The following is an 11,227-nucleotide window of genomic DNA, read 5'->3' on the forward strand; positions in this document are numbered from 1 at the left end:
CTCCGTCACTGAAGCAAGCAAGCCTCATGTTAGTTTCAAGCTGCCTGGCTGCCTGCTGCCATCTTGGCTGGAAGTTAATTTGCATATTTTGCTGATTAGCCAATGGGAAGGGTAGTGGTCGTACTCCCAATTACCATGTTTCTCTTTTATTAGATAGGATATTTTGCTGACTTTCAGTTAAATCAAAGCCATAGCTTTCCAATTTCACTTTTATTTTAGGTTATTTATTTTTCATCTTTATTGTTGAAAGTATTACATGTGTCTCCCTTTTTCCCCCATTGACCTCTCCCAGCCTGCCCCCATCCCCCAACCCAGACCATCACTACCCTGTTATCTGTGTCCATGGGTTTTGCATATATGCATACAAGTTAATTGGTTGATTTCTTCCACCCACCCACCCTCCCCTGCCTTCCCTCTGAGTTTTACAGTCTTTTCAAAGCTTCTGTGTCTCTGGATCTATTTTTTCAGTTTATGATGCTCATTAGATTCCACATATGAGTGAGATCATGTGATACTTAACTTTCTCTGATTGGCTTATTTCACTTAGCATAATGCTCTCCAAGTCCATCTATGCTGTTGCAAATAGTAAGAATTCTTTTTTTTCCAGCTGCATAGTATTCCCTTTTGTAGATGTACCACAGTTATTTAATCCATTCATCTGCTGATGGGTACTTTGGCTGTTTCCAAATCTTAGCTATTGTAAATTGTACTGCTTTGAATATAGGGGTGCATATATTACTTCTTTATTTCAATAAATCTTAATTGTTTAAAGTATTAATATGTCCCTTTTTCCCTCATTGCTCCCACCACCTCCTTGCCTCCCAAAGCCTTCATCACCCTATTTGTGACTATGGGTTAAACATATATGCATATGAGTTCATTGCTTGATCTCTTCTCCCCCTTCACCCTCCCCTGCCTTCCCTCTGAAGTTTGATAGTCTGTTCAATGTTTCTATATCTCTGGGTCTGTTTTTGTTCATCAGTTTATGTTGTTCATTAGATTCCACATATGAGTAAGATCATGTGATACTTATCTTTCTCTGGTGGGCTTATTTTGCTTAGCATACTCTCTAGGTCCAACCATGTTGTTGCAAATGGTAAGAATTCTTTCTTTTTCACAGACGCATAACATTCCATTGTACAGATGTACCACAGCTTTTTAATCCATTCATCTGCTGATGAGCACTTAGGCTGTTTACATATCTTAGCTATTATAAATTGTGCTGCTATGAACATAGAGGTGCTATATTCTTTCTGATGGGTGTTTGTGAATTCTTGGGACACATTCCTAGAAGTGGAACCACTGGGTCAAATGGGAGTTCCATTTTTAATTTTTTGAGGAAACTCCATACTGTTTTCCACAGAGGCTGTACCCATCTGCATTTCCACCAGCAGTGTATAAGGGTTACCTTTTCTCCATATCCTCACCAACACTTGTCATATTTGTTGATGACAGCCACTCTGACAGGTATGAGGTGATAGCTCATTGTGGTTTTAATTTGCATTTCTCTGATGGTTAGTGACTTTGAGCATCCTTTCATATGTCCACTGGCCATCTGTATGTCTTCCTTGTGTAAGTTTGTAGCCTAGTTTCATTTTTTTGCACATAGCTGTCCAATTTTCTCAACACCATTTATTGAAGAGACTATCTTAACTTCATTGTATGTTCTTGCCTCCTTTGTCAAATATTAATTGGGTCCATTTCTGGGTTCTCTGTTCTGTTTCATTGGTCTATATGCCTGTTTGTGTGCTAGTACCAAGGTATTCTGAGTACAGTGGCTTTGTAGTATAACGATATCTAGTATTGTGATCCCTCCAACTCTGTTCTTCTTAAAATTGCTACGGCTATTTGGGATCTTTTTTATTTTATATAAATTTACTTCTATTTAATAGAGTTTACTGTAGAAATACTTTTTCTTCCTATTTTTGCTTATTTTATTTTTTTATTTTCACAGAAAGAGCATGCTCTCTGAATAACTGTACTGTGGCCAAAAGAATTGGAAAAGGAAAAGATGCTACTGTCATCTATGAGCATTTCAGGAAACCTGTGGATACATTTGCGCAGGAAAACTGTTCGTGCAATGCACTAAATTCAGAGATAAACTCTCCCAATGCAAATAATTCTAGTTCCTATGAAAATGTACAAGATGGAAACATTTCTGTCCTTGAAACATACAATGGACAGATGAAGCACAATTTAGCAGAATGTAAAGACACTTCTGAAGTACATGCATATGATTCAGGTCTTTCTATTCCCAGTGATACCAGAGAAAGTGTTAATGGTGACCTCTTGTTAAATTTGACACATCTTAAAAATATTTTAAGTGGTCTTCCTGCTGCTTTTCCCCTTCATAACAATATTGGCTCAAGCACAGTTATTACTTCAAAAGTCATCAAAGACCCAAGACTTACAAGGAGAGAAGAAAACATGGAAAAACATAATAGTACAGGTTTAAATGAGATATTGCCATTTAAGAAGAGTTCAGATTTAGTTAATTCAGAAATAAACCTATCTGTACCAACTAATTCTGCCTCCTCATCTGAAGTCATGCCTGGTGATGATGCTGTTCTTACTAATTGTTTGGGTGCTCCTTGCTCCAAACTTTCTTTTGATGATTCACAATCTCAGGCTCATAACATGGGCTCTAAGAACTGTGATTATACAATTCCCAATAAAATTACCATGGCAGGACAATTTCAGGACCAAGACAATTTTTCCTTCCCAATGTGTTCGTCAAATGTAGTTTCAGAAGTTGAGAACCAAAAACACACTGAGGAAAAAGCCCAGAGATCCCAACAGAGAAGTAACATCCCACTTTTATTTGAACAAAATAGTGAGGCACATAACTCTCATGAATCAATGAATACTTGTATGAAAGGGTATAACAGAAACCTTTCTCAGGAATCACAGTCTTCTAATTTAAAAACTCTATGTCAGACTGGTCACACAACGTCTGCAGATTTTCCATTCCAAAGGAAAGAAAGCATACCTGAGTATATACAAAACACTGGAAAGGTGAGAAATTTCACTGGCCATGAAGACGATTCCAAACATACAGAAGAGCAAAATTTGTGGAAAGAGATTGATAATTATTGTACTAATAAAACAAAAACCAGTCCAGTAGATAATTGCATTTTTTTGCACAAAGAATGCAAAGAGGATGAAAATCTTGATTCTTTCGGGAAAAAATGTGATCAAATGTTAATCACTCAAGAGTTAGAAACATCAAAGTCTTCTATACCCAGCACAAATAATAAGTATGAGCTAGGCTATCGAGCATTGGAAGTACAAAATGCTCTTACTCCAAGAATGGAAAGCCTTTCACAAAAGCATTCTCAACACTGTTTGGAGAATGAAGATAACATTCATACCGGTTTTGCCATTTCTCAAAAACTAATGGAACTGAAATTGAAAAAGACAAATCAAAACTGTATTAGCATTATAACTGATGCTTTCCAGGAAGCAAAAGACATTCCTCAGGCCAAAGAACTGCCAATAGATACAGTTATTTCATCTCATGACATTAAAATAGTTCATGACAATTCACATTGCAGCGTAACTAGAGAACATACATATGTCCATAGGAAAAATGAAAGTGATCCAGTGTCATTAGAAAACATTCAAAGAAACTGTAAAGAAACTTCTCAAATTGGCGATAAAGGTCAAGATTATACTCTGTTCTGTAATGCGCAGTTGAATAATGATATACACCTGAATGTTGATTTCAAAGAACAAAGAGATCATGATAAAGAAAGCCAAACTGAGGCTAACGAGGAAGACGTTGCTTCATCTACAGAAAACAGCACAGAAAATGTATGTGGAGATGAGAAGCTGGATTTTCATACAAACAAAAATTTTATTAATATAGATGAAAAGCAGAAGAATAAAAATTACAATAATGTAGAAATTCTGAGTTCTGAAGAATTTTCTACATTGTATTTGACTTGGGGGGGAAAATATGTATCAACAGAAACTACATTATTGGAAACTGAAGATACTATCAATGCCATAAAACAAAAAGATACGCAAAATACCATAAGGAGTGTGGAACGTTTCACTTCCATATACCCCCAAATCTCAGATTCTTCAATGCAAGAAGCCTCAAATGCTGAAATACAGACAGATAATGCAATGGTGCCCACATTAGACACAAGTCATGAAGACCACCAAAGACACAAGTCTAAAAAAATTTGTTCTGAGAGTCCAGATTTGGGATTATTAGTTAAGCCTAGGGTTTCTGGTTGTGAAATGGGTCTGGATAAAGACAAATTATACAACTCATTTCATCAATCAATAAGTGACAACTTAGTTCTTCAAAATTTTGAATTGGAAAGTGAAACTGAAGTAGAATCAGAACAGTGTGATGATGCTTTTCCATCTCAACAAGATATTCATAGCCATGGAAGTATACTGTATGATGAATTTGGGACCTTATATGAGACTCTCAAGTCTCGTATCGATTGGGAAGGGCTATTAGGAAGCACTAATGGGGAGAATGAAGTTTTGAAAAGCACCACAAGCAGGGAGCATAGTGACCAGGCTCACTCTGATTCTTCCTCTACAGAAGAAAATGAAGCAGAGCTCTTGTTCCCAATTTTACTTCCAGATCTACAAGTTACATTTACTAATACACTTATGCCAAGATTCAGGTCCACTGTTGAGTCCCTTGCATTGAAAGATACCTTTTGCAAATATATAACTGAAGCCACAAAACCAGAAATATGTGAGGAAAAAGGGAAAGTTCCAGGATTTGAAGTTTATTCCCAGTGTTCTGGTGGAAATTCAGATTACCCATGTGAAGATAAATTTGGTAATAAAAGGCAAGAATCGGGACAAGTGAGTAAATCTGAAATCTCACTTTCTTTTGACTTGAGTCATAATAAACTCATGAATCGTGCGTCAGAAAAACAAAACAGTGGACCTTTGCTTACTGAACTTTCAGATGTCACAACAATAAATAAAGAAAGCAGATGTTTACTTACAAAGTCAAAAACTGATTGTAATGATACTATAAGTAAAAAGGACACAGAGTCAAGAATTAGCAAACGAAAGCCACATATACCTTTTAGGGACCAGAATGTACAGTGTCAAGAAATTTGTGAGAAGAAGAGGAAGCTAACTAATCAAAACTCATCTGAATGTTTTTCTTCCTTATCCAGAGGACGAATCAAAACCTTTTCACAGTCAGAAAAACACATTAGGAGTGTCCTGGATATTCTAAATAGTGAAGTATCTTTATGCAAAAGCAAATGCCTTTCAAAAAAACTTGACAGAGCTCTTCTTTACTTGAAAAAAGCTCATAGAAGAGTTAACACGTCTTTGGAGCTTATAGCTAAAGTGGGAGAAACTTCAAGAAAGGGCCCATTACCCAAATCATACTCAATAATATGCAATAATTTTTGGGAAATTTGTGACCTTCAAGGTTATAGTCCTTTTGCTGAAAGAAGATATTATTCCACTAAGCATTTTTTCTCAAAAAGGAAATATGAAAAGTCAGGAGAGAAAAGAGCTTTGGGGTTTGAAGTTGATAAGTCATTAACTCGTGTATCAAAATACCAGTCTTATGGAACAAATGGAGAGAGAATCACAAAGTGTTTTTCTAAGAAAAATGTGGCCAACCGTGTCTCCAGAAGCCACACCACTATTCACGTGAGAGAATTTTGTGACCAAGAATATCCTGAATCACAGTTAACTCTCTGCTCCACATCCCAAAATACAAGTCAGTCAGCTTATGACAATACCTGTATGAGAAATCCAAGATCATCAGAACTTCAATCCTTTTCTGGGAAAATGGGGTGTCTGTTGTCCTCAGACTGCCCAGATGAAAAACTCACTAAAAAAGAAAACCAGACTGGCATAACATCTTTATCTAACATTAATAAATATGAAAAGCCTGAGAAGCATTTAGCACATAATACTAAAGACGCAATAGAAGGAAGTGCTGAGGCTAATGAAATGATAAATAAAACTAATTCAGTATCTTTAAGTTGCATAAAAGAAAACAATGTACGTTTTAGCTCAGACAAAAATTATGATGCAACTTGTATCGCTCACACAAAAGTGAAAACTGACATAGTTATTTCAGTCTTACAATCAAATGTGAAGCACTTTTTGAATGTTGATAACTACAAACCAGATAACCTTATTTTATCTGGTTATAAAAGAAACCTGGCAGTAAATTTTCTAGAAAAACGGGCATCTCCTACTGAAAGCTCCAAACCAGATACTATTACAGGAAATGTCCTTATGGATCCATTAAATCAAAGTCTGACAATAAGCAAAAAGTGTAACAGCATTTCTCAATTGTTATCAAGTGTTCCAGTCGCACATAATGAGGAATCTTCACAACCTTATTTGGATAAACAAAGGACTTTAGCTATTGATTCTTTTGCAAGATCCACCAATGTACCACACTGTCAGCAAGAATGTGGTGGAAAGGAGCTTCTGAAGACAGAACAATGCTTTCCAAGTAATTGTATCCCTATAGATGTGAATGAAACCAACGTTACTGAGAATTCTGAGTTGGATCTCATACCAGTAACTGAAGAAAGTAAAAGTTATGGGGCAAATATAATGAAAAAACCTTTTGCTAGTGATAGTTCTCTGCTCTTAAAAGATGATATAAAAGGTTCTTCCAAAATAGGTATTTCAAAGAAAGACATTCCAGACAGAAAAATGTGGAAAGCTAAAAAAACCAAAAAAGCACAAGATTCAGTTCACGCAAAAAGTATGAATGAAGGATCAACTGTTAGGAATGAATACAAGACTACGATTTTAGAAGAATCCCCCTATTTAAGTGAGACAACAATTAAAAATAACTTGATCGATCTTCGTCTAAGCATTAAAAATACTAGTGAGGCAATTTCTTTGAATAACACAGTCTCTAATCAGCTTAACAAAAGAGAAAAACAGGGGGTTAAAGTTAATGACTCTCAGTTTGATTCTACCCCACAACCAGACATTTTAGGAATGAATCACATGCCTGTTTTACATGCTCACTCTGAAACCTCCAAAGTCACCACTCCTCGGAAGAAGCCTACATCATACATAAATAAATTAGAAGAAAAACATTGCTCAGCTAATCATTCAGATCTCCCAGCTAGGCTAGCTCAAATTTTAAGGAGGGCAGATGAAGCTTCATCTTTGCAGAGTCTACAGGAAGAAACTAAGATTTGTCAAAGTATTCTCCCCTTGTTTGTTGAAGCTTTTGAAAGAAAGCAAGAATGTTCACTTGAGCAAATCTTGATTTCAAGAGAATTGTTGGTAGAAAAAAACCTGTGGAATAATTGCAAACAGAAGTTAAAACCATGTGCTGTTGACTCCTTGGTAGAACTCCAAATGATGATGGAAACTATTCAATTCATTGAAAACAAAAAAAGGCTCTTAAGAGGTGAACCGACATTCCGAAGCTTGCTTTGGTATGATGAGACGTTGTACAGTGAGCTGCTTGGCAGGCCACGAGGATTTCAACAACAATCCAATTTCTACCCTGCTTTTCAAGGAAGGCTAAAATACAACGCGTACTGTGAGTTGCAGAACTATCACGATCAATTAGCTAACTTATTAGAAGACGCCAAAAAGGGAAATTCATACTACGCATTCTTAAAATGCAAACGACAGATTAATGAGTGTCAAGCAATCTTGAGGCATTGTTCTGATTGCTTTGACTTTTCTCTTTCTGTTCCATTTACCTGTGGAGTTAACTTCGGAGATAGTTTAGGAGACCTTGAAACCTTAAGAAAAAGTACTTTAGAGCTGATCAGTATGTATGGGGACTCCCCTAAAGTTGATTCTCATCTAGGAAAACGAGACCATATGTGGATTATCATTGAAATGATCTCCTCAAAAGTTAATTTTATCAAGAGCAATGAGGCAATAGGTATTAATATATCTCTTTATGGTCTGGAACATATCTTTTTCGATGCTGCGAAAAGTCTTGTTTGGAAAGAGAAGAGACAATCTATCAGCAAAAAATGCTCAGGACAGAAAAATAAAGAAACACTACTCAAGATGAATCAATCTTATTTTTCTAAATTGCAAAAGATATATGATACATTGTCTAAAGAATTAAGCAGTGAACAAGTTTCCAATATTGGGCTTGAGGAGAATACTATGGTGGCTTCCAGAAAGTCAGATGACCTAATAAACAAAGAAACAATTAGCAGAGAAAACTGTAAATTTAACAGTACTTTGCTTTCACATCCAGATATCTGTTGTATTAATGAAGTATTGGATCAAGCTGAATTTGCAGATTTTAAAAAATTACAGGAACTCACTTTGAGATGTACCAATCACTTAGAAACTTTAAAAAAGTATTTTCAGATGCTGCAAGACGATAACAGAGAAAATATTTTTATTACAGAAGAAAACGTTTTGGATGTGGTCGAAAACCACAGCAATGAGGCTATAATTTTAAAACCTGCAGCCACTGAAACCTATATTGAAATAGCCATGCTCTCAGAAACAGTTCACTTCCTTAAAAACTCAATGGCAAAGAAACTAGATAAACAACGGCTTCGAGGTATGCTTTGGTTTGACTTGTCACTTCTTCCTGATCTGGTTCACTGCCAAGAAAAAATGGCTTCTTTTTCATTTCTTAAAGATAACTCAACAGATTGCCTTTGGAAAGTGATAGAGACTGCTATTTCCGAACTTAAGGAAGATCTGGATATTATCAACAGACATGATGAAGCTGCTTTTAATCACTCATACGCTCTTCATTTGTTCTCAAGAGAACTTCAAGAACTTTCACAAGTTAAAAAACTTCTACAGAAGTCTGAATATTCCGTTTCCACGTATATTGACTTTGTGCCATGTGTAGCATCCATAAATTATGGAACCACTGTGACAGAGTTAGAATACAACTACAGTCAGTTTTCTACGCTGCTCAAAAATATATTGGCTGCCCCTCAGAAAGATTTAGGGAAAATGGCCCATATTGTGAAAGTCATGAAAACTATTGAACATATGAAGATAATGTGTGCTAAGAATGCTGAATTAACCATTTCCTTTATCCTGTGCCAAATGCTGTATAATAGAGAGAAGACTTTTCAATTGGAGAGAGGAGAAAAAATGAATGTTCATGTAAAACCTAGGAAGGATATTGATAAATCCAGTACTTGTAAAAACGTACCCTCAATTTCAGAGTGCCTAATGAAAAATGTTTCAAATTCTTCTAAAAAACGACCTATAACTGTAGACAAATGTCTATATTGTCAGGAACAAGAGAACTATACTACAGTTTCCAGTTATAAAAAACAAAAGGTAACACATATTTTAAAACAAAACCTATGTAGTAGTATTTTTTAGAACAAATCTAGTCTTTAAGCAAATAAGTAGTTAGCAGAATTGTAAAAATTGAGACTGATTTAAATATTGCCTTGCAAAATGAATTTATTAAAGCATTGGATTCAACACTTTATATTACCTATAAAATATAAATGATTGTGTACATGAGACATACCTTGCAAATGTCTTTTAAATGTACAAATTACATTATTTAACTTAGAAAACATTTCTCGAAAGAATGTGAATTTTAATCACTTCTTAAGGGAAAATGTAATATTACAAATGTGAGTTAAGTGAGTGACCAAGTATTTATTATCTTCTATATAGCAAGGCTAATAGTTAATGTAGTGAATATTAAAAACTAGCTAATGGAGCCTGTGTTTTTGAACAGTATTCACATGAAGAAATAGGACAGACATTTTAAAATATGTTTTTACTTCAGAAAGAGAGAGAACGCGCGCAATGTGAAAGAGAAACATTGATTGATTGATTGACTCCTGCATGCCCCCTACTGGGAATTAAGCACACAACCCAGGCATGTGCCCTGAAGGGAAATCGAACCAGTGACCTTTTGGTGCATGGGATGGTGCACAACCAATTGAGTCACAGTGGCCAGGGCAGGAAAGATATTATTAAATAGATGATTATGAAGAAATAGAAGTCCTACATAAACATATTTTATTTAACTAATTTTATACAGCACTTTTTGTGTGCTTGGCACTGTTATAATATTGTACAAATATTAACTTTTTATTCACAAAAACCTTATGATGTAGGCACTATTAGTTTCTTATTTAAAGGTAAGGAAACTGAGACATAGAAAGGTTAAATAACTTTCCCGTTGTCGTAGAGTTATTATTAAATGGGAGAGCACAGATGTAAAACCAGGCAGTTTATACTAACAAGTGGCCCTATTTTGCTCTCAGAGGCTTCTCAACATTTTTCAAGAATTTCTCAATTGAAAAGTAAAGAGAAGCCTATATGCAAAATGAAAAGTAGGATTCTTTCTCAGTTTACTCTAATTGTATTCATTATTACATTAGTCCTAGAGCAGCCGTGGGCAAACTACGGCCCGCTGGCCGGATCAGGCCCACTTGAAATGAATAAAACTAAAAAAAAAAAAAGACCGTACCCTTTTATGTAATGATGTTTACTTTGAATTTGTATTAGTTCACACAAACACTCCATCCATGCTTTTGTTCCGGCCCTCCGGTCCAGTTTAAGAACCCACTGTGGCCCTCGAGTCAAAAAGTTTGCCCACCCCTGGTCCTAGAGACTAGGAAACTAATCATTATATATTAGCTGTGTTTATAGGAAAATGCATAATAAGAAATCGGTTTATAAATATACTTCCAAAACACAAGAACACAAATTGCATATTCCACATGGAGTAAAAAGAGGGGGATACTAAAAAGGTGTGATAAGTAATGAGAAGAAAAGAAAAAGAGAGAGAGAAGGATTATTTGCTGATTTCATGGAATAGTACAAACCAAAGCCTTCCTTTAAAGGAAAAAATATTATCACCTGAGTGTAAAAATGAAGAGGACATATAAGTTAGGAAAATAACATGAGCCAAAGACACAGTGTTTATTGACCTATCCTGAGAAATGAGTTTAAAATTAAGTCTGGAACAAAAAAAAAAAAATTAGTGGACAAGCTAAGGATGGAGAAGATTGTTTCAGATATAAAATGTTTTAAATATAGACCTACCTAGTTTGAACTTAATTCTGTACATATTGAAGGATAGTGTTCTATGGAACAGTTTTATAAGTCATTTAAAGGTAGATCTTCTGAGTACAGTTAGAAAAGTAAGTTATCCAGGACTTAGAAAAGGGTGCTGTTTTGCAGAATAAGAAAGGAAAATCTATGTTTGACGGACATTACTTACAATGGGGCTACTGACTGGTTTACTAAAAAAAATAATAGAGGAAGCAGTGGT

At 35.4% G+C, this 11,227-nt stretch overlaps 1 protein-coding gene across 1 annotated transcript in view; it reads left to right on the top strand.

Moving 5' to 3' along the window:
• Positions 1–11,227, top strand: part of TEX15 (testis expressed 15) — a 68,433-nt gene that overhangs the window by 49,432 nt on the left and 7,774 nt on the right. The window contains exon 6 of the mRNA XM_015565276.1: positions 1,955–9,264. Within this exon, the coding sequence (XP_015420762.1) occupies positions 1,955–9,264 (7,310 nt within the window). The remainder of the gene's footprint in view (positions 1–1,954; positions 9,265–11,227) is intronic.

The sequence above is a fragment of the Myotis davidii genome, unplaced genomic scaffold (genome assembly GCF_000327345.1).
Source record: "Myotis davidii unplaced genomic scaffold, ASM32734v1 scaffold93, whole genome shotgun sequence".
NCBI classification, from domain to species: Eukaryota; Metazoa; Chordata; class Mammalia; order Chiroptera; family Vespertilionidae; genus Myotis; species Myotis davidii.